The sequence below is a fragment of the Amphiura filiformis genome, chromosome 11 (assembly GCF_039555335.1).
Source record: "Amphiura filiformis chromosome 11, Afil_fr2py, whole genome shotgun sequence".
NCBI classification, from domain to species: domain Eukaryota; kingdom Metazoa; phylum Echinodermata; class Ophiuroidea; order Amphilepidida; family Amphiuridae; genus Amphiura; species Amphiura filiformis.
The window spans coordinates 30136552-30161017 of NC_092638.1; the positions used below are offsets into that span (position 1 = coordinate 30136552).

General features: G+C 37.0%; 1 protein-coding gene across 1 annotated transcript in view; it reads left to right on the forward strand.

Annotated features, from left to right (window-relative positions):
• The window catches only part of LOC140163622 (uncharacterized), a 59479-nt gene extending 35614 nt beyond the window's left edge, over positions 1 to 23865 (forward strand). The window contains exons 13-22 of the mRNA XM_072186937.1: positions 3535 to 3593; positions 10038 to 10133; positions 12484 to 12718; positions 13284 to 13492; positions 15781 to 16135; positions 16438 to 16607; positions 17287 to 17653; positions 18082 to 18314; positions 21076 to 21454; positions 23294 to 23865. Of these exons, the coding sequence (XP_072043038.1) occupies positions 3535 to 3593; positions 10038 to 10133; positions 12484 to 12718; positions 13284 to 13492; positions 15781 to 16135; positions 16438 to 16607; positions 17287 to 17653; positions 18082 to 18314; positions 21076 to 21454; positions 23294 to 23732 (2542 nt within the window). The 3' untranslated portion in view covers positions 23733 to 23865. The remainder of the gene's footprint in view (positions 1 to 3534; positions 3594 to 10037; positions 10134 to 12483; positions 12719 to 13283; positions 13493 to 15780; positions 16136 to 16437; positions 16608 to 17286; positions 17654 to 18081; positions 18315 to 21075; positions 21455 to 23293) is intronic.
• The last annotated feature ends 601 nt before the right edge of the window (positions 23866 to 24466 follow it).

Sequence of the window (24466 nt, forward strand, 5' to 3'; positions counted from 1 at the left end):
TTAAAACGCTCTCATAACAGGAAATAAAAAAGTTAATTGTCATATTTTTCTACGGTGCTTAGTTCAGGAGTTATACACAGAGGTCAATAAATGGTTCGGTTTCATCGAAACTGGTCTCAAATTACTCCCCTTAACATAAGAAATCTCAAACATATACTTAATTTATAATTTAAGTGCATTTTTGTATTGTCATGTCCTCCTTTAGAGTTCATGCAACCATTGTCATTGAACTCAAAAACAAACATGGGAGAAAACTAATTTTTGTGGTGGTCATGTTCTATACCAACCGAGAGATCATTTGGTTTATTTATATAGAATATCCTCTATGGGATTTCTTAAGTATCTCATACCAAAGAAAAATGCCTCTGACATCAGACATAAACATAATCTGCACGTATTCTTATGACGTTATTAGTAATTTAACAACTTCTAGATATCATGGGAAAGTGACCCTTGACCCGGACAAGACCATAATCCGCAGCAATTTAAGGGCACATATTATTCCATATATGCATATGGTAAATGCCCCAAAGCCAAACATGAACATAATTTGCGCTAATTAAGGGCATGAGTTACCATTGTTCACCATATTTCTAACTCCATGGAGACAATGTAGACAACTTACTTGTGTAGATTCTTATATCCGCCACACAGAGCGCACGCTTTGCCTATGCTGCTGAACTGTCCGTAGCGAAATGGTAGGGCAAAGCGTGTATCAAATGAGCGCCCAAACCAATTTGGTTTAAAGTACTTTTATTTGTTTACAAATGCCTGAATCATATGGCTCCTCTTGTATCGCTCTCAATCAACCTGGTAGAGCTGGACTGCGCAATACATCTAAACTGCTGAAGTCTGCTGAGTGCAGGGCCTTATACTATAATGCTCCCAGAATGTGGAATCGTTTACCAATCAATATCCGTGAATCTACATCACTTGCTGTTTTTAAAAAGGCCCTTAAGACACATTGTATAATTCTTTCTAATTGTTCTGTTGCTCTGTATATATTTTGCTTGTGTATATATTCATGTTACCTATTCCCCCCCCCCCAAAAAAAAAACATGACAAAGGACTGAATAAGGCAAACCAATTTAATACATGATACTATGTTATGTTCCGATATCTCCATGATGGGGGGTGTGCCGTGCCTGATTGGGGCACAAGCCGATTTGTGCAATTCCAAATCGATTGGAAGTGTGCCCCTGACCCTATGACGTTACACCACCGCTGAATCACATTCTATGTTACAAGTTTTATTAAACTCTATAACTACCTTCAAAAAGGGATGAAAGAATATACAGTCATTATACATAAATACATAGAAATCCAAATAAATAATTCAAATCCAAATCCAAATAAATAAATAAATAAATAAATACATATAAAATCCTACCGTTTCAATTTTACGACTTCAAAATATGTGATGAATGATAATGGTTTTGTTTCACGAGTTCTATAACACAACTTTTCTACATCCTAGGAATGAGAAGTTTGAGTGTATAAGGTGCTTTCAGAATAGACAAAATTCCATTGAAGAAAGCTATTCGTTCGATGGTTTTGTTTTTACTTTGGATTGCTTCAAAATTTTCGCTGGAAAAGAGCTCTTTTAAATCTAAATTATGATTAACTATGTGCAATGGTTATGATATACACTTGAAACCAATGGGTCTCTATTATATGTGTCAAAAACTGTTTCAAAAGAATTCTGAGGGATTTAATAATGTGAGTTTTGCCACAAGTCAGGACTCATATTCACTGAGCCTCGTGTGATACCTCAAACTAAGTGATATTTTTCGCATTGCATGAACAAACAGTGAATAACTAATAATATTGTTTTCATTAGAAACATGTTAGATTTGGTTAACATTCAATAATTATGATGTTTATGTGTAACAAGCGACACTTGTACCTGTTTTTTTACCAGAAATACCAGAGGCCACGAAGCATACATAGGGCCATGGGGTCATTTTAATGTTATTTTGTACACTGTATTTGGATTGAATATTCATACGTAGTGGTATATAATAAATTAGAAGAAATTTTTGACTTCAACACTACATAAATCAATGGCTGTCGGTTCTAAATCTGCTGCACATGAGCATATCACCAGGAGTAAGAATTCCCATCATATAGACTGGGAAAACATAGAGGTGCTGGAAAAAGAAGCCAACGAATTTCCCAGAAGAGTTCTACAGGGTGTCCAAAAAAAAGAGGCCCTCCATTGCGCTCTCTTTTTCTCCTATTTTTGAAAAGTTGATCAAATATATTTTGGTATGTAAAGAAACCTTAAATCGTTAGCTTTAATAAACCAAAACAATTATTTCAATCGGCTCATAACTTTTGAAGATATGTCCTTTTAAAGAAATGTATCCGTTTTTCACTCTGTCCACGGAGGAGGTTTGGCTACTTTAAAGATTGGAAAGTGCATACATTGTATACCATGCATGAATATAAAACATTCCTCGATGATAACTTTATAAAATAACAACTTTAGTTAAGGGAATGGACTTTACGGGTGGGCTTATGGGTTAAGGATTTTGTTAAGTGTCATTAATTTGGGCGAAATTGATGTGGGATGGGACTTCTTTTGCTATACTTGCAATGACTTATGTTTTTCTCGTTTCTTGCTTTCTTTTTATTGCCAACATAAGTCATTTCTCTTTTTTGAATAAAAGGTAGCCCTGAAAAGGGCTGTTTAGTTTGTCATTGGTTCTTTTGAAGTGAGTTTACTGTGCTGCTCTGCCCTCTACCTGGTTGCCTCTGTGACGAATACAGGTTTCAGCCCTAGTTCTCATTGCATTAATTGCGTTGCGTACCATCCTTAAGGCCTTGTGCGCCGGATACTTGCAAATGCAGCAGTAATAATAAGATGTTTGAAGCTAGCTGGTGATCCTCGCTTATAGTGAATGCTTTCCCAAGACTAATGCTATTATCTATCCATGTCATTAACCGTGTGTTTCGTTTAAATCTTTGATGTAGCCAACCCTCATCCGTGGACAGAGTGAAAAACGGGTACATTTCTTAAAGAGGGCATATCTTCAAAAAATGGGAGCCGATTGAAAGAATTGTTTTGGTTTATTAAAGCTAACGATTTAGGGTTTCTTTACATACCAAAATATATTTGATCAACGTTTCAGAAATAGGAGAAAAAGAGGGCGCAATGTGGGGCCTCTTTTTTTTGGGACACCCTGTAGAAGTCATTCACATCAGGAAAAGAGGACCGAACTTGAACAGAGACACAGGATGGACTTAGAACCAGGACAACCTTCTCAAACCCAAGACTACCAGGGGGACCAGGACAACACCTTTGTCGTCATCTACAAGTGTGACGTCACACGTCATCCAAGGTTGTCAAGTCATAAATCATCAGAGCCATAACATCCGGCCGAGGACGCAGTTCGTACTGTGAAAGCGCTCCCAGTAAGCGATCAAATTAAAGTACTGTTAAAGTCAAAAAATTCTTCTAATTTTGTATTTGGAATGTTTCAATAGATCAGCTATGGTAATTCTTTAATTTTGTTTTTGACCTACTACTAGATTGTGGCAATATGCTATTTTGGTGGTTATTTTTGCTTCACTATTAGTACTACTCCCTGGTAAGTTCAAATTTTTAATGCCATATGCACTCAGAACGCTAGTCACTCTCGTTGGCTATTGTTTTACAAGGCTCACTCAGTCATTTTAATTAGCCACTGCATCGATCAAATTCGGTATTGGAATGAGCAAAATTGTGAGCTACACCTTTTCACTTTAAAATTTAATTTCTCGGCCAAATGAAAAGCAATAATTTTCATTCTTTAAGTAAAAATCCGAAGAAAATCATAATGCTTGATAATATATTTTTTTTAATCCTGGTACTTAGACGTGAAATTTAGTCTTCTAGTGTTAGATTTTCGATTTTGGAAGGCCTGAACTTCGCCCGTGATATTTTTTTGAGTTCAACGTTTTAGCTTTTCAAAGAAATATAATTCGCTATTAAATGAAAAATTTTCCCAGCTTTCTAAAGCACATCATACGTGGCTATATATCATAGTTTTGTCAGAATTTCGGGTTTGATTGCACCATTTTTCATTTCCGACTGCCATTTATTTAATCAACGCGTGAATTTACCCATGGATGGTTGATGACTATCTATCATTTCTGCTGGTTGTATTCGAAATAAAGTACTGAGTATACAGTAAGCCAAACATACCAAAAATACCAAAGGTACCAGTTGTGTTCACCCCTGTATATCCTAAATAAAAACAAATATGTCAAAATTAAAACAAACGGCTAATACTTGAACTCTTTAGCTCTGATTCAAGACCTTATTCGTTGAAATTGGTTGAGAATTAAAGAAACGGTGATCTAAAACCTACTGAAGAGACGAAATCAAAAGTTGCACTTTTGTGTTCTAATCAATGAAACCATGACGCTCGTTTTAACCTGCTAATCAATGGAGCACAGCGCTAGTTCCCTTGTTCGCGAACGCTTTGTGTACAAATCAAAGCGCATACAATGGAGGAAACTGCAACTTTTAAATTGGCACATTCCTTGGGGTTTTGGATCGTCATGTCTTTATTTATTGAACAATTTCAACGAATCAGGTCTTAAATTCGAGCTAAAAGATGCAGCTATTGGCTATTGGTTCCAATATCTGTCTTTGTTTATGATATACAGGGGGTAAACATAACTGGTACCTTAATTTTTTGGCTTACTGTATTTTGGCAGTCGCAAGTGAAAAATGGCGGAATCAAAACGGATATTCTGACAATACTATAATAAACATCTCAAAAAAGTAACTAACCCCACCCCCTATAATGGCCATTATCTCAAAAACGATTGTATTACACATCTGTAAAATGTGTTGAAAGCAGAATTTATTTCTGCGTATTTTGACACCTCATCTGATACGATAGCTTAGAAAACAATAAAACACCGGTCAGTTTAATGTATTGAGGTCCAGAATTGAAAGTTGCACTTACAACAATACAAAAACACTCAGCTATCATTACACACATTGTCATTTTCAGTTTTAAACTCATGTGATTTAATGGTTTTACAAATGTTCCTTGTTACTGTTGTTGTATTTTCACTTTGAACTTGATCTTTAACTCTTCATGTTTCAACTGAATATTGACCAACGGTAAGAATATAATGACAATTGATATTGATTTCCCGACATTTTGACCCCCAAATGCATGAAACAAAACGAACATTCCCAAGAGAGCCGAGCAGATTTTCTTCCATTATACTGAATACTAATCAATAGAATTTACTGCAACTTTCAAATATTGGGTTACATTGATTTAAATGTACGCTGCGGCGTCAATATTCAGGCAATTTGCTACAAATGAGGTGTCAAAATGCGCAGAAATAAATAAAACGCATTTTACAGATTTGGAATACAATCGCCAGCTTTCGAATAATGGCCATTATTTAAGGGGGGTTACGATCAATTGAAAATTTTGACCTTTAGTATTATAAAGATATGGATTCTTTTTCCCAAAAACACCAAAAAAATTTAGGTCTTTTTTGGAAAAAAATGTATATCTCCAATATGAAAGGTCAAAAATTGATCGTCGGCTTTTCATCCCAGCTACATACACTTTAAGTACGTATCATTAGATTAATAAAGTTTACTTCGAGGGCTGTTAAATATCAAAAAATTAAAAAACGTCAAATTTGAATAATTTGTCATACAATTTGTATTATATCGCGGACCTAAAAAAAAATCAAAATTATTTGATATCAGAAGGACATTCTTCGTATTCAGAATGCAATTCGATAGTTCTGGTGTACTCTCAGCTCCCACAAAAATGAGTGAAAACGTCGCTAAACGTTAATATCAGATCCCTTAACGCGTATTTTCAGAAGATTCACGAAGCACGGAAAATCCTGTGAGTCACCTTGCTTAGAAAAGAATTCAGGTCACAGGGCTCAAATTTCAGAAAAAAGCAAGGTTTGACCTATCTGAGATGTATGGTTCTCGAGTTACAAGCAAAAAGGTAAAAGTTCGCAAAACCGAATAGTCAGGAAAGTTGCGTACTAATGTATTTTTGTTGAACAACCAGGGGTGCATATAGACAGTCAAGATTAATAGGTAAATTTTCACGGGAAATTTGTGCATTTCAAATTTATTCAATATTATGTTATCTTAATTTCTTCACAATAACATCAAAACGTAATTTCAAAAATATCTATCTACGGAATAAAATATTTATCTACGGAAACTCTTACCATAATATTATTAACTTTGCATCAAAGGAAGAATTCTTCCTATTCAAATACGTTGGAAGAACACCCGCTGTGCTCGGGGTCACATTCCATAATGCTAATATGTCTGCGCCCATGGGTGTCACGTGTCCAGAAAATTTTACTTGATAGACGAATCCAATTTCACGCATTCCTACACCTCAATGGCAGCCATAGCCGCGACGGGGACCCAGCTATCCCACCTAAAATGTGAAATGTGGCCTTGAATGATATTTTAAACTGCATTCTATCACCCGTGTTACACGTAGACAAAAGAATGATGACAGTTTACAACACAAAAGAATCTAACAAATTTTAAGCGGGTTTAATCCACCCAATTGGGCACTCACAACACCTGTTTGGTGCATGCGTAGACTCTATAATGGCCGACCAAATCCTGACCATGACTTGGCTCGTTGGATTCGTCTATATTCAGAATCCACGGGGAGCCACGAGGACGTCCTTGAGCAAATTGAGTTTTTGAGGTCAGAGGTCAGTAATATTTAATTTTCAAAACGCTTCAATCAAGCTACAAAATATCCGGAGTAAAATTGTCAATAGTCATATCTCCAGAATGCATAATAAATGAAATATAGATCAAAATTATGTCAAAGGGTAACAAACAAAATTGTACATGTGTAAAATTTTCAAAATGCTCCAATTACAATGAAAATAGTCTCAAATCATCCCAATTGACAAAGGAAACATAAAATGTATGGTTTGACATAATTATATACGGAGTTTGGATTTCATGTTATGAACTGTCAAGGTTATACCAGAGAAGATATAAGAAAGAGGCGGTTGATCCAGCTATCCTCAAATAAAATATGTGTGAGACCGCCCATTCAGAGTAAATGATGAATCACCCTATTTATCCGCTTAACAATAGAATACCACAATGGGGCTTGAACCATTGACGTGTGTGATACACAAGTTACAGATATAGCAGCCTTAAGACCGACATACACGAGGCAATTTTCCAAGCAATTGCCTGTTGCACACACCTTGTAACAGGATTGCTCCGGTTATTTTGGATTTGCAAGGAATTAATCCCCCGAGCATCAGGCAAATTAATCCCCCGAGCAACAGGCAAAAAAAGTAGAGACATGCTCTACTTTCAAAGTTGTTGCATGCAATCTAACCTCCTCCAGCCAATCAGCTGAGTGAGCACCGGCTGGTCACTGCATTCATTTGGGAATGTGAAGGGACCAGCTTGATTCACCATCCATAACTCACCCACTAAAGAAGGACATACACGAGGCAATTTCAATTGCAAGGCCCATTACTTAGTGGGTGATTTATGTGCTCACTGACCATGAAGCTGAGCAATTGATCAAAATACACGAAGCAATGTGGGGCCTTGCAATTCCTTGAGCGTGGTCATATTAGTTTGGGGATATACTCAAAACATAAGTAGTAGTTAATGATTTTAGTAATCATATCCAAATGGCTCATGTGTTGTCCTGAAAGCAAAAGATTGCTATCCTCTCCTGTATATCTAAACGGGTCATTCTTCGGTAAGGTGCATATTTGAAGGTTTGGAAAATAGACATTTTAAAATGATTTTTCTGTAAATTTTTTACAGATTAAGAAAGAGATATGTCTCCAGTGTAGTAGAAAAGTGTTTGGCTTAATCTTTATTAGCAGCTTGATGTATTTTTTTGGCTTTTTCTGCAGCTAATGTCATCTCCGTCACCGTCGTCATCTCCGTCACAATTGCAACGAAATTCAACTGATACCAAAAATGTGTCGCACATTAAACATTTGTTTTTTACCTGCAGAGGAAGGGAGTATAACCAAGATATGCAAGATATCATTACATTTCCATTTGACCAGTTTTAAGGTCAAACCAGGTCATTGTCTGTAGAGTGACGGAGATGATGTCAATGAATGGGAATTCTGCTGTATCATCTCCGTCCCGTGACAGAAATGATTCTCTCATAGTAAAATCATCTTCGAACGTCATATCCGTCACAAAATTGTGACGGATATGACGTGATGGTATATTACGAAATGAACAAACTTGCGACCCTAGTGGTAAAAGTATAACATACACATGGTCAATAAAGGAGGTGAATAGAAATAAACATACAACTGTTGTAATTTTGAAAAAAGTTAAATAAATGATGTTAACATTTTAGGTATCAGAAGCGTTCGGAGATGATGATTAATAAAGGTACCCACCCGTATCAGTGAAGATATGGTTATAATTTTAATGAATTTATTGCGCCAATATGATGGAAAATTGTCTAAATGAATTTACTGCATATTGACTTGTGCTCTCTGGGTCAAATATATGACCTTACAAAATTAGTCTTTTTCTCTAGGTGCTTCTAAATTTTCGTGACGGTAGATGACACAGACATCGGGACAGGAAATTGTAGACATATAGGGTGACATTATTTTTACTCCTGGCTATGAAAGATGTGTTACAATAACTTTTTCTATAATATACAATAAATAACGTGTCATTCCCGGTGTTTTTTACGATGCTGAAGTTATCCACTAAAAGATATCAGCATCCAAAGTTTTGATGACCCCAATCGGGACATGGGGTTTTGGGGGTTGTGACACTCTGCAATTTTCTCGAAAATAAGAACTTCTTTTAATATTTTGATGTTTTAAGATATAAAAGGAACGTCAATACTAAACAACTGCAAAAAATGAAATTCGAAATCATGTTTCGTATTTTAGTTATGACTCCTGAAAGTGGCGGGACTGCAATTAGGCACCTTACCGAAGAATGACCCAAACACCACCACCAACAACAACATAGGCCTAAGTGTGTTATAATGTAGCATGTGCACACATTATCATGTTGTGGATGGTGAATCAAGCTGGTCCTTACACATTCCCAAATGAATGCAGTGACCAGCCGGTGTTCACCCAGCTGATTGGCTGGAGGAGGTAAGATTGCATGCAACAACCTTGAAAGTAGAGCATGTGTCTACTTTTTTGCCTGTTGCTCGGGGAATTAATTTGCCTGATGCTCGGGGATTAATTCCTTGCAAATCCAAAATACACGGAGCAATCTTGTTGCAAGGTGTGTGCAAAAGGCAATTGCTTGGAAAATTGCCTCGTGTATGTCGGTCTTAAGTAATGGGTCTTGCAATTGAAATTGCCTCGTGTATGTCCTGCTTTACTTTTCAACAAATTCTGGACTGAAAATCGGTCAATCGTGGGCGGTCACACACATAACATCACAGGATATTTCAAGTGGATGTCTAACTACTTAAGTATAAAGGACTATGAATAGATGCGACAGGATAACTTATGGGATTATCTCAAGGATATAATTTTGTTTTCTCTCCTTTTCTTACATCTTCTCTGGTTATACATAATACTTGATATAAGGTTTTTGAACTTGGACCTATGATTCTAGAATAAGATCACGTCTCAGATAATTATAGCAAACTATACCTTTTTATATAAATTTGTAAAGATGAATAATTTGATACTATTTTTATTCATTCAATTTTTTGGCATTTTGAAAATTTGACCTATGTACATTGTTATTAATACCTTTGACATATTTTGACCTATATCTCATTAATTAGGCATCCCAGAAATACATGACCATTGACCTTTATAATCACTGTGACCAGAGGAACAACATGTGATATTTTATAACTTGATAAGAGGTCGGTCACCCACCTTTGCACTGTACAATTGTATAATTGCATTCTGAATACGCGATATAATAAAAAAAAATGTATGGCAAATTATTAACAATTTATTATATTTACATAATTAATCAACTTTATATAACTAAATTAATATTTTATTATTTCTCTCGAATCGTCTAGATATGCAGAAATCGTCTGATGTGTATCGAGTGGTGTACATTGCAGTTTTTATCCCGCTGTTGTTTTGTTCTATTGCCTTTTTCGGGCGTAAACAACGTAAGATATTTATTTGCTTAATACAAAATTAGTTAGTTTTGTAAGTTATTGTTTGATAGATACAACCAGTTATTTATTCGCTTAACACAAGATTAGATGTCTATATCAATTCATATATTCGAATCGCTCCTTTCAATTGATTAAGGGATCTAAAATGAGCGTTTATTGCGTTTCGACAGTATTTTTTGTGGGACATGAGAGCACCTCAGACCTATCGAATTGCATTCTGAATACGAAGCATGCCTTTCTGATATCAAATAATTTACATTTTTGAAAATCACAATATAATACAAATTTTATGACAAATTATAAAAATTTGATATTTTTCAAATTTTGATATATAACAGTCCTCGAAGTAAATTATATAAATCTAATGATATATTCTTAAAGTATATGTAGCAGGAGGAAAAAGCCGACAGTCAATTGAAAATTTTGACCTTTCATATTGAAGATATGGATTTTTTCCCAAAAGACCTAATTTTTTTTGGTGTTTTGGGAAAAAAATCCATATCTTCAATACGAAAGGTCAAAATTTTCAATTGATTGTCGGCTTTTCATCCCACCTACATACACTTTAAGTATAAATCATCAGATTTATAAAGTTTACTTCAAGTACTGTTAAATATCAAAAATATCAATTTTTAATGATTTGCCATAAAATGTGTATTAAATTGCGAATTTCAAAAATCAAAATTATTTGATATCAGAATGACATTCTTCGTATTCAGAATGCAATTCGATATGCCTGATGTGCTCTAATGTCCCAAAATAAATACTGTCCAAACGTTCATACCCCAGCCCTTAAAAAGATTGAAATGTCAAAATATTAGGCTGAATATTCAGTCGAAAACGATTTTCTTTAAGTCATTAGGCGGAGGCGCCCTATTTAATGTTAGCTTTGGACATTTATTTATTTTTCTTTAATTTCCACCTGACTTACCCGGGTGAAAAATAAAGAAAATAATTAAATATTAAATAGGGCGCCTCTGCTAATGTACAATCAGCAAAAGATAGAAAAATCTATTTTATGATTGAATAATTCAATCGGAAAATTTAAGAGAGTAGGTTGATGGTCAGTTAAATCGTTATTAGTGCTATAGCTAGGTCTTTTTGTTTAGTTTAAATAAGCGTAATCACGGCTGTTGAGGTGCAGCATTGATTATTTAAACAAATGCCACTTGACCCTTATCATGTATTTTTGGGTTACCGCTTTAAAAATATACCAACCTCATATGGATACTTAACTTCATATACTGTTCTGTTTGGTACCAAAGGATAGCTAAGAGTCTTTTCTATTCAGCAATATCAAAATAAGTACCAACAAGTTGCCACATGATGTCACTATTCTGTTAGTCCAACCCCCCCTCTTACTAAGGCATGTATATTTTCATATTTTGTATATGATTTTATAATTTTTATAACCGCGAAAATATGTTTGTAGCCCCCTTACTAAGGCAAGCATATTATATATTATCTTTATATTTTGTGAAAATGTACACTCTAAATTACAAGGATTTAAAAATAAATCCTTAAGACTGTAGTTAGGGACCAATCAATTTTAGATTTTAAATAAATCTTATAGATTTGAATTTTAAATCTAAAAGATTTAATTTTAAATCTTAAAGATTTAATTTTAAATCTATCACTTGATTGGTCCCTAATCACAGTCCTTGGAATTTATTATAAATCCTTGAAATTTAGAGTGTAGGGTACTATTGATGATTTCATAAATATATATTGCGCCAAAAAGTATCCTTACACTTGGAAAAAAATCCTAAATTTAAAACTAAACCATATTTGGGTGAATTATTTTTTATTAGACGCGTTATACAATCCCGCACATTATGACACTCCATTAAATCCAAGGTGACCTCAAGAAGTAAAGTTACAAGCATTTGATAAGACGAAGGTCCAGTTTTGAAAGTGTCAAACTGGCCTATACAAGGCGACAAAATTCCAACAAGCGCAACAAAGAGACAGCACAGTTTCTTCAGTCAAGCTGTATTCAAAGCAGTAAGTTTTTAATCCAGTTTTTTCTTCTGTGTACTTTTCACAACTTTTATTTCATTTTTCAGTTTTTAAGTTTCAGTTTTGCTTTGTTTTAAATTTAAATTAAAGAAGGCGCGCATAAATGAGCCACCCACCAATGTCAAACCAGAAGTCTAGTCAGTGGATTTTTGAATAGGCCAGTTTGTCACTTTTAAAACTGGACCCTCGTATAATCAAATGCATGTAACTTACTACTTGAGGTCACATTGGATTCAATTGGGTATCATAATGTGCAGGATTCTTCTTCTTCTTCTTCTTCTATTTTGATCTAATATAAGCCTGATTCTGTGTATCCTAACAGCATGGATCATTCTTGTCTTGGGTGACAAAGCGCCAAGTGAGCGTTTCACAGTTATTGCCAAACCAGGACTGGATAAACTGTTTGCATGTCACCGGGTAGTTGTTTCAAGGGAATCCACAGACGAGCCATGCGACACAGTTATACTTGCTTTTGATCTCAAATCTCTGAGAGATGGAACATTAGACCTAACAGGAAAAGAAAGACTGGTCAATCGCTATGGCGAGAGTATTTATAGGTATATTAAACACTATTTTTTGTGTGGGATGTGCAGGGGTGTGTATGTGCGTGCTATAATAAATTTCATGAAATATATGCCATTCCAACTTCACTACTACTACTAGTGAACTCAATTACTCAAACTTGGTGGCAATGATCATTGGATTGGGGACCTAAGGTGAGCTGAAGGCTTTTCAGATCAAGGGTGTGGTCTAATGAGGTCAATATGCCAAAATAATGAAAATCTTAGTTTCTCGCCTGAAAAACACTGTGTATACTGTGTATAATTAATTCTCGCCTGAAGCGATAGATCATTATCAAAGTTGGTCAAAATACTTCTTATGGGAAAGGTTAAGTGGGGAGTCAAGGATACTAATGTCAAAGGTCGCCCGGGAAACATAAACGATTTTTTATAACATTTGGGAGATCTTCCAATGTCAAAGGTCATCTAGAGGTCAAATTGTAATTTGCTCCGATTTGACTAGAACTTGGTGCAAAATGGCACATATTGGCCTCCTAAGCAAAATTCAGGCAATGCTACACCATCAGTGATATTTCTAATAGTGGCAAGTTTGCTATTTCAGGCACATAATTGTGGTACTTTTATGTGAGGAGACGGGGTCTGACAATGCAGTTGACTACATTGACAAGTATGGCTCAGAGGAATTCAAGGAGTTATTGAAGAAATGCGAACATCGATTGGTACTTCTGCATGTTGATAAAGACACTGTCAGTGAGGATGAAATTAATTGTCTGAAAAAGCGCATAGATGACGTCACAGCTGAAAATTGTGGTAAGCAAGGGTGATATTAAAAGCATATGGGCGATTTTGTGGGCTTAGACCCAAAGGATTAGATGATGTAAAGGATTAGAACCAAAGATTCCCAACTCAATTACTCCATGAATGCCTGCCCCTCATGAAGGGGAAACTACAAACAGTTTGTCCAATTTAAAGTACGATGTAAGGTACGCACATTTTGAGAAAGCGTATCGTGCGTCACGTATTAAGACGCTCATGCAATTGTGTGCGCCTAGCAGTATGTTAATTCCTTTTGACATTACGGCGCACAGAAACTGCGTAATTATTTACTGCGTACTTTACTTCGTACTTCAAAGTGGACAAACTGTAGTGTACATCTGGATACGTGAGAAAAAAGTCACTGCGCGTTTACTTTTGTCGCAGTGGGCATCGAATTAGGTGGATGGGTGGGGTGGTTATCAATTGGCCCCTTAAGTTTCTGAGATTTTACCACACATTCAAATCATTTTGGTGCCACATTTGTGACCTCGTGTAGACTTATTTTAATCATTGGAGGCATAGGTGGACCAAATTTCAAATAGTCCCGATAAACCGCTCCTAAAATTATACTTTAACGGAACAAATACAATTATATTGGCCTAAATCGGTCCCCAAAGCCCGGGGGACTGAAACACGGTTTGGTTAGGGATATGCCGCTGAGAATTTGAAAGTGGACGCATCAATAAACCAATTTTCAACCATCGATATGCGAAAATTCAAACTTGGGATATTTTACGAAAATATTAAGAAAATTAAAAAAAAGACCGTATCGAAAAAGGGATCATTAATATACGAAAAGGCCGAAAAAGTCATTTGTACTGAGCACCCCCTTTCTTGCCCTTCTTTCTGATCTGGATTACCTCCCAGTATATGAAAAGATATCACAAACATCAGGTCCAAAATGACATTAGCAAGTCTAATAGAGAGGGGCATGGGTTCAAGTGTTCCAGCCAAGAAATACATCCGTGAATAGATTTCCTCGTTGTGTGCGATTATTTGAACGGTATGATAAAGCTGTTATTAGGTTCGGTTTCGGGTGATATGGATTACACCTAGTTTCGGAGTCCGGGTCCATATCAGATACAGACTACTCTAAAGGCACGATTTTTCCGTGTTGCAAAATTTAAATTCCGTGTACATGTTACAAATTGGACGATTTCCGAGAAAAGGGGTGATGAAGTGTTAAGTGCGCACAGCGCGAATTTTTTACCTGAAAGTGATCATATGTGACTGGACACTACGAATCAGCCGTAAAGTCGGCCCCCGGTCAATTTTGTTTTATTTCGTATTTAGAAAATATATATCATAAGCTTTAAAATAGTATATCATTTGACTTCAAACGATATCCAGAAGCGGGGTTATGGTTTGTTGAACAAAATGGTATATTTTTTCGGTTCTACAAGTGTCTCTTTTTCCACATTGCTGGTAATAAAGTCATAATTGGCGGTCATTTCAAATCATCCCCAAGTCAACGAGGTTCAGGAATGTCCTCTCATTGTTATTGTTGATTAAACATACCTAGACAAAATACAATGCATTTGTAACCCACCACTTCAACAGGATTTAGCCAAAGCAAACAAAGACTATAAGCTATTTAATGATTCTATATGTAGAAGATTATTATCCTCTTCAGCAATAGGATTATTGGTTGGTTTAAGCGCTATCAAATGAGAAACATGTCGCGCCTAATTGAGACACCTATGAATACGACTTTCACTCACATTTTGCACTGTATCTCAGAATACAATTTGCCGAGTTTACGGCTCATTCGTAGTGTCCACTCACATATGATAGGGGCTATAGCAAAAAAATTGAGTTTTTCGAATGTCATATGAATATTTTAAGCACGGATTTCTAATTGTCACTGCGCGGCTTTTTAATCTCACTGCCAGGAGACACGTTAAAATAGCCCCTGTGCGCAAACCCTGTAAAGCTCAAGCATATTAAGACGCAAAACGTTCGTTCCATGTTGGGCTTTTGTTGACCAGTACACTTTTTTGATCTCCATATGTGACAAACCAATATGGCGGTTCATATATGTAGTGTTAGGACGCTAAGTCTCATTCCTTCGGGCCTTGTCGAAATTCAGAAGGTACTTAACTTTAGTCCCCATGCATAATAATCCAACATGGTGTGTTTCCCATAGTGCTACACTAGGCCAGGGCTATGATGAGTACGTACTATATACTCTCTTTGTCCATGTAACCAGAATTTCTCAAACCGAGAAGTATGTGTGTAGATTTTTGTTTAACAAGTCTTATTTTGGTTTTACATCTTATCAGGACCTTTCAAGCACCGGTTCATTCTCCTCGGAGGTAGAGATAGTAAGAAATATAGTATTGGGAATTTACTTCTCAACAACAATGTGTTTGGTGAATCTGAACCACCTGAATGTATCGTCAAGGAAAGAGTTGTAGCTGGAAAGAGGATACTGGTTGTGAATACGCCCGCTGTACAATTGGAGACAGCCGCTTCACCTTTCAGTGACATGCAGATGAAAATTGGTGAAAGCTTACTGCTCACGTCGCCTGGCCCGCGAGTGTATGTTATGGTGATTGATGAAAACGAAGAAAGTGCGGACGATATGTCAGCTTGTTTGGAAGTCTTCGAGAAACGCTTTGGGAAGGCTGCTTACAGGTAAATTTATTTGGTGGCCCATGTAGAGACCTTATTGTTATGCTTGTGCGATAATTATACTTGGCGGACTAGTCTAGTAGTGCATTGGACTACGGCTTGCTTTTGCAATTATTAAGCTTTTGCGATAATTCATGAACTTTTTTTGCGTCGGTCAACTAGGCTTTGTCCATACAAGTATACAAATCATAATATGATTCGAAACAGTACTCAATATCACTGCGTGACATGTTTGTTGGTCCCAATTCATTTCACAATAAATTTAAACTTGTTCGTTTGCTGTTTACATTCGTCTTGTACGACAGGCATATGATAGTGGTTTTCAAACCGAGAGATGGGGTACGTCAAAGAAACATTAAGGACATTCCAGGTGTCTTAAGCAAGATAAAGGAGGAGTTGGGTGAAAGATTCATTATCGGTACTGATAATCTTCAGAACAAGATCATGTCTCTTGCAAAAAATGTTGTAACGACAAGTAAGTATACAAAACCTATCACTCTAAAAAAAACACTGTTAAAAATAGTTCTGTAAAAAGGGCAATATTATTCTTTTTTACAGAATTGTCCGTTTTTACAGAATATTTTTTTTTTGCCTTTTACAGAATATTTGTCTGTGTTTTTTTTTTCAGCATGTTGTTGTTTTCTGGACTGATAGAGTATATCTGGGTTTTTTTCACAGAACACAAAGCTATAGATATTTTGATATTGATATTTTTTTAATAAAAAGGTAAAAAAGGTCCTAAAATTGCATTTTCTACCCAAATATCTCAGCTCACGTCACTTTTCAGAAATTACAGCCAGATAAAATAAAAAGATAAGAGTGAGTAGATACATTTTAACATGGCTGTTGACTATAAATGTGGCACTAAAATCTTAACTAAAGCAGATATAGACAGATGTGGCTTGTCTACTATATGTAAAGTGTGACCACTTCCACGTAAAACTCGGAAGATATCACCTTATCAACTGCATATAGTTCCATAACCATGAAGAGTAACATTATTTGCATAATTAATATGTCATGAGAGCAGAAACGGCAAGCAAAATTTGATGACGAAGCAAAACAAAAAACTATTGCTAATCATTTCAGGCAAGTGAGATGTCAATCATGTTGGGCTATTATTCCAACAAGTTATTATTCCATTTTTGTTGCAGAAAAGGAAATTTCTCTTGTGCTTATTGGCCCCAGCAGGAAAGGCAAAAGTCATGCCGCAAATAACATTCTCAACATCCCAGACGGGGATCATGTATTTGACACAGAAAGACGACAAGGGGCTGACATCATTAGTCGCGTTTCAGTGGCTATGCGTACTATCGGTGAGAATGAAGTACTCATTGCGGATACACCGAGTTTAAAACCACTCAATGAAGATGTATTTAGAGAAATTGAGAAGTGTATCTTTCTTCCTGACAAAACCGTACGACCAATCGCGATAGTTTTACAATGTGATCGTGACCCTGGCGTCAACGAGCTACGCTTCATAGAGTACATTAGAAACAAGCTGCCAGAAGGTCATACAGGGTATGTTTTAATATTGATTTCATTCCCGGCATTGATCATACTTATTCCTGGCATTGATCATACTTATTAGGGATGAAATCAAACCTCGATCGCCGGTTGACTGGGTGTTGAACCACGTTCCATTGTTTGGGACAATAGAAATCGGCTCCAACCGGACGGAACCTACCGGAACCGGCGGTCGACCGCCGGTTGAGTTTTGATTTCACCCCTTAAGGATGTTTAATTAGTCGGTTTAACAAAACAAAAATGTAAATATTCACTGAACCCTGTTAATAGTGAGAACAAATAATGTAATAAACATAATATGCCTTGATGTGACGCGTAGATTATCACTGTAATGTTTCAAAATGTTTCAAACGTGAGGCAAATGCCTAGCGGTTGAAATTATAATCTTTTACATAATTTGTTCATTATGTTGATCTTTTCAGAAAGCTCATTTTTCTATTTACTAGAAAAGACTTTTTGGATTGCGGAAGGCTGGACTTCAAAACATTTCTCCAACGCATGCGTGGAGGTCCGTTAAGGGATATACTTTCAGCGTGTCACTGGAGATGCGTCGCCTTTAAGAACAAGAACGTGGATCTCCCGTTAGATAATGCATCAAGATCGAATCAGAATGAAGTTCTGATGAAGCTGTTGAAACAAGTGATGAATAATCCTCGTTAGTATCATTAACATTACTGTCTAATTATAGTAGCCCCAATGGTTTCTAGATATTGCATGTTTAATGATCGCTTAACGGTAGTTATTAATATAGTATAGGTGCCGCTCGGAAAGGGGCACTGCACATCATCAATATTTTGGTGGGCAGTGGCGTAACCAGGGGGAGACTGGATCGAGAGAGGTGGGTGGGGGGGGGCTAATTTCCTTCCACATAAGTTTTTCATGGATAAAACGGGGAAAGCAAAGAGTAAAGTGTCATTAAAATGACTGATAATGGGACAAAAAATTGACAAATGGGGACGAAATTTGGCTTTGCCCCCCCCCTACAAAAGGGGACAAAAAAATTGAGGAATGTGGACAAAAATGTGGCTTTGCCCAGCCCCCCCCCCTACACACACCCCCACACACTTAAGCTCTCCTGCAATTCTGCAATGTACTGGTAAAAGGATGTCTATCTGAGCTGCGAACTTTGCCTTTGCTCTGTTGAAAATCGCTTGGAAAAACCAAGAATGTATAGAATGAGCAAGCTTGGAGTCTTTTTGAACTGAAGTTATCAAAATCAAGTTATCTTTCTGTGCACTGATTTGGTAAAATTCATGTGTCTGTCGGAGATTCGCGGTCCAAAACAGGGGCCTTCCGGGGGGACCATTTCCAGTATTTTGTATTAAGTGCCCCCCCCGGTGGTACTGCCAAGTGCATTGTTGGAGTCTACAATCAAGTGCAAATTTCCCTGGGACACTTGTTCATATTTCATGCCCTCTGTTCAATAAAACCGGTCATATGAAGTTCACCATGTGATATTTTATTTGTATAGTTTCCAACCTATTTCGAATCCCCTCCCTCCCCCACCAACCAATGTTGGAGCAAAAATATAGCCCATTTAAAAAATCAGGCGTTTGGTATACAACATTGAATAAGGGGTGCGGGGAGGGTCATTGAACTATGGAAGTGTCCCAGCAGATTTGCACTTGATTGTAGATAGCTGATCGGATGGGTTACTACCCAAGTACATGATAGTATAGAGTCTTTGTACCCAATAAATCGATTGGCAAAGTGGGTTCTTTCTGACGTTAAAAGCATATTAGTAACGTAGAGGTGCCAGTCTTTTATTTAGGCAAATATGTGATACGTCTGGCATATCTATGGGGCCATCGCACTTCAGCGGAAAAGGATAATCGTTATTAATTTTATTAAATATAACACATTTAGCTGCCGATCATCGATTCAGCTTGAACTTTCTTTCTTAACATTTAAATAAAGGCACTTTAATACTTGATTGCCCACGTGACCACATGGGCGCAGACATTACAGCGTCTAGACAGGATGTCTGGAAAAATGACCTTTGGCACAGCGGGGGTCTTCCTGTGTATTTCAATTGGAAACGCGGGATGCATGTCCAAATTTTCTAGCAAATTTGTCATTTTTTGCAACTTTGTAGTATTATTGTAAGAGTTTCCGTCGATAACTTTTTTTCCGTCGACCAAAACTTTCAAAATTTAGTTCTTGAAAACATACTAAAAAAACAGAATCTCCCAATTTTTAATTAAGTTGCACATTCAATTTTCAGCAAATTTGATGATATTTGTCTGAAAAATTCCTATCTCTTAGTAGTTAGGGGAAAAAGTTCACTTTGGTGACCACTCTCTGGCTAGTAAGGTTTGACGATTGATTCGACTTCTATGGACCATTTAGAAAAAAAAATAGCCACCATGTCCCTCGCGAAAATCCCGGCATTTTTCGCTAGAGGCCAAAATCCAAAATGGCCGCCACCACCATTTTGAAAATTTAAGTTTTGAACCAGAGCACCTATAATCATGCACAAAGACACTTTTTCGGGTATGTCGAGTACAAGGATTCCGATTCTGACATTAGTTTGACATTACGGCATCATTTTCACCCAGAAATCCAAGATGGTGGCCGGCACCATCATGAAAAATTTAGTTTTGAACAAGAGGACCTTAAATCGTATACAAAGACACTTTTTTGGATAAGTCGACCACAAGGATTTCAAATTTGACATTACTTTGACATTACGAACTCATATTTACCCAGAAATCTAAGATGGTGGCCGCCGACGCCATCTTGAAAAAAATAAGTTTTGAACCAAATTATCTAAAATCGTGTACAAAGACACTTTTTCCGGTAAGTCGACCCCAAGAAATCCGAATATGACATTAAAATGACGTTACAAAATAATTTTTGCCCAGAAATCCAAGATGGCCCCATTTGGTAGAGCGTAAATGTGATTTTTGAATGAGAGCAGAAGCATAAGTGTGTCATTTCCGCCTTATCTGGGGTTCATGTCCCTTATATGGGGTTTAAACTGCCTTATCTTGTGTTTACATCCCTTATCTAGGGATAAGGCACCTTACCTGTGGTTTAGACGGCCTTATCCTGGGTTTACGTTCCTTACCTGTGGCTAAGATGCCTTAACCTTAACATATCGCAGTCTAAACCCAGATAAGGCATATAAACCCCAGATAATGCGCCGTAACCCCAGATAAGGGTGGCTATTTTTTTTCTAAATGGTCCATAGAAGTCGAATCAATTGTCAAACCTTACTAGCCAGAGAGTGGTCACCAAAGTGAACTTTTTCCCCTAACTATAGCATTGTAGCACATCTACTGATCACTTGGTGGTCTTGGTATGGCGGCGCCCATGGGTCACGTGGGCATTAAATTTAGTGCCTTTTATTTAATACCCTATGGTAACTGCTTAATGTTTAAGATTGATCTTGATTTCATCTTTTCCCTTGCTAGTTCTCAACCTGATTCTTTTTGGCCATACGGGATCAGGGAAAAGTGCCAGCGGAAACACCATTATTTCAACAGCGATAGGACGCAACGGAGAACGATTCAATGCAACAGTGGGGCAAACATCGAATACAGAGGAATGTCAGGTTGAAGAGTTTGCCATATCAGGGAGGAAAGTACGACTGGTTGACACACCCGGCCTATTTGATACTCGTCCACAATATACTAACCAAATGACCATGGAGGAACTTTGTAAGTGTCTGCTGTACACGCTACCGGGACCCCATGCTTTCCTTGTTGTTATCAATAGTGCCATGAGACAAACACCCGAAGTTCGAAAATCACTGGAGATATTGAAACATGCATTTGGCGATGAAATGCTTAGGTAAGTCCACCCACCCATGCTGTAAATGTTGTCATTATTTCATCGTACTGTGTAATATTCATTTTTGTTTCCCCGGATCCCCAATTTTACATTAGAGGTGTCGAATTTTTGCACTATTTAAAATAATTGAATGATTTTATTATATCTAATTCTAATGCTGAGAACTTTCATGTGTTTTAGACCCCCATTTTTATATTGTGTTTGATGCAACTTCTATCACCGTATTGGGTGAGTTTTGGCATCACTGTTTTACCTCCAAATCTTTTATTACCGAGACCTTGCGATGGTTTCGTTCACCGTCAAGATGGCCCAATCCCCATAAATGACCATGGATGCAACATGCCGGGAGGGCTTGCACTTCATGTTCTAATTCCCAAGCTTTCTGAGCACTTGAAAAACTCTCACCCCAACATTTTTCAACATAGCCCACTGCTTGTATGAAAATCTCGCTCCCTTCAAACAACCAAGAAAGAAAATGTAACATTTCCATAGAAATAGATTTGTATCTCTTTTCCACAAAATGTTAGTTTTTACTGTCATATATGTCCCTTTTAATTTTGAGCCGAACAACTGAAGTAAAGCAAGTTGAATAAAATCGCAATTTAATTCCACCGCCGATACCACCAATGCGTGTCACTCCATCGATCGTGACCGAAGTCGGTCCTGTTGGTACTTAAGCCATGTCGTTATCAACATCGCGTATGCGTTCGACTGATGAGTTAGATGAGTTGACCTATGATGTCACATGTTTACATTCAGACCGCCCTCTATTGTTTCAAGCCAGGTAAAATAACATAGGAGTGTCTATGACAGACCACATAAATTTCTTTAAAACTCAACTTTTAAAAACCTTTGAAGTTTTGTGTGATATTATGTATATAGCTTGATGCATTTATAAACAAGATTGATAACATTTTTAGTATTATTTGCTTTGAAACCAAAGTTAATGAATAATGAATAAAAATCAACTTCTTCCATGTAAACTATAGTGTTTTTTGCCTGACAGTTTTGATCACAGACCAACAGAGGGCGTATCAAATGTAAACACATGTCACCTCATCTATACATTGCAATCAATGTATATTGATGGTGTCCTCCTCAGAAAGTAAATGTTACAATATGGCTTTAATGTCAATTCTACGTATGTTATACAGTTTTGTAGGTCTCGGTCTCGAGACCATCTCGAGACCTGGTGTTGCAGGTCTCGATCTCGGTCTCGGATATCAAGGTCTCGGTCTCGGACCTCTAAAGTCTCGGTCTCGAACTTTTTTAAGTTCGAGACCTGTCGAGACCTGAAGAAAAAATGTGATTTTCTTGTTGTTCGTTACTTATTTCTTACCCTACATTTCAATGTATGTTGGAAATAAATGAAATAATTATGTTGGCAATTGTTAAGAATACAGATGCAGTAATCATTTATTAATTATGATAATGGCATGTATGATGAGACTATTCAAGGACTTTACAATAATGGAGTTATTAATGAATCATAAGAGATCATGTTCAGATGTGAGCTTCCAATTTCAGTTCATGATTAAACATAGGTGGTGGAAGCGGGAGGGATATGTCCTCCCCGCCTAAAATTCACAATAGAAGAAAAAATAAAGCAATAATTGCCCTGTGCATCTTCTTTTTAAACACCGGCATGAGATTGTACTTTCCTAAAAAAGCTGAAAATATAATCAAAACAAGAACAAACAGGCATGCATATGCAACGATATATGAAGCAATTTTAACTATTGATCTTTACCCACTACATCATTGACTTTAAGCAATTGGACATACATCAAGTATGTAAAAGATTTCTAATATTGCGGTGGGGTTATTTTTACATTGCAGACACACTATCATAATTTTCACGCATTTAGATGAAGTTCTAAAAGAAGACAAATGTATTGAAGACATCATCACAGAAATCAAAGAAAGAAACGATATTGGCAAAGAGTTTGTAACAGCGAGTGCAGCGCACGTTACATTCGACAACCGTCCTGAAGGTCGTACTGGCAATGAAGCCGTGAAATTGTTAGAAGAAGTAGAGACCATGCTTGCTGAAATTGGACACAAGCGCTTTACCAACAAGGACTACGAAGATCTGGTCAGGCAAATTCAATGGTATGGTACAGGTTATGCGCTAACTGGTCGATATCTGGTTGGACGCAATCCAAATGCTGCAGTTGAACTAATCGCGGGTGCACCGGTTGAATTAGGCGTAGTCACGTTACCCGCTGCTGCTGTCGCGGCTGCAGTGGCATATGTTACAAAGCGATGGATGCCATAGGTAGCCACGGTGTGTAAATATAGTCAGCACCCCTTTGCACACTCCAAGATTTATCCAAAACCAATTTTTTGTCCCACATACACTAGGAAAAATTATCACTTGGAAAAACAAATATCAGAGGGCTCCAACCACCTACCCCTTACCATTGGTAGTCCATACCTCCGGTAAGGTGGTAGTACATTTTGTTCAGTCGGGATGGTCCTAAGATTACCGTTAGTCATTTGGTGGCACTATAATCCAAGAACGAATTCATACGTGTTACGTGGACCGTGCGTTTATATGGCGCAAAACGTGCATACATATTACTAGTCTCGGTTCCAAGCTGGATTGCAAAGTGGAAGGAGCACAAGGCGGTTGGAGCAAAGACCAGCATTTGATTTAGTCACAAGCGGGCGAAACACTTGAAATGATTGAGTGGTCTCTGGGTCTTATGTCTTTTACCTTTGACTAAAAACTAAGGTTAACATGCTGCTTAAACTTAATTGCTTCCCAAATATTATGCAACCTTCTCTAACCTTTTGCGAACAGTGTCGAAAATGTTTTGTGTTTGCTGGGTGTTCCAAGAAATGCAATGGTGAAAAGGCGCATAATTATAGTATTAAAGTTATTAAATTAAATACAAAAACGCCCCGTACGGTTGCATTTTGTCTATCAATATTTTTTTAACACTAACATTTAATAAGTATAATTCGGCGTTTTCTAAACTCTGGTCTTAATCTGCTCTGCTTGCAGGG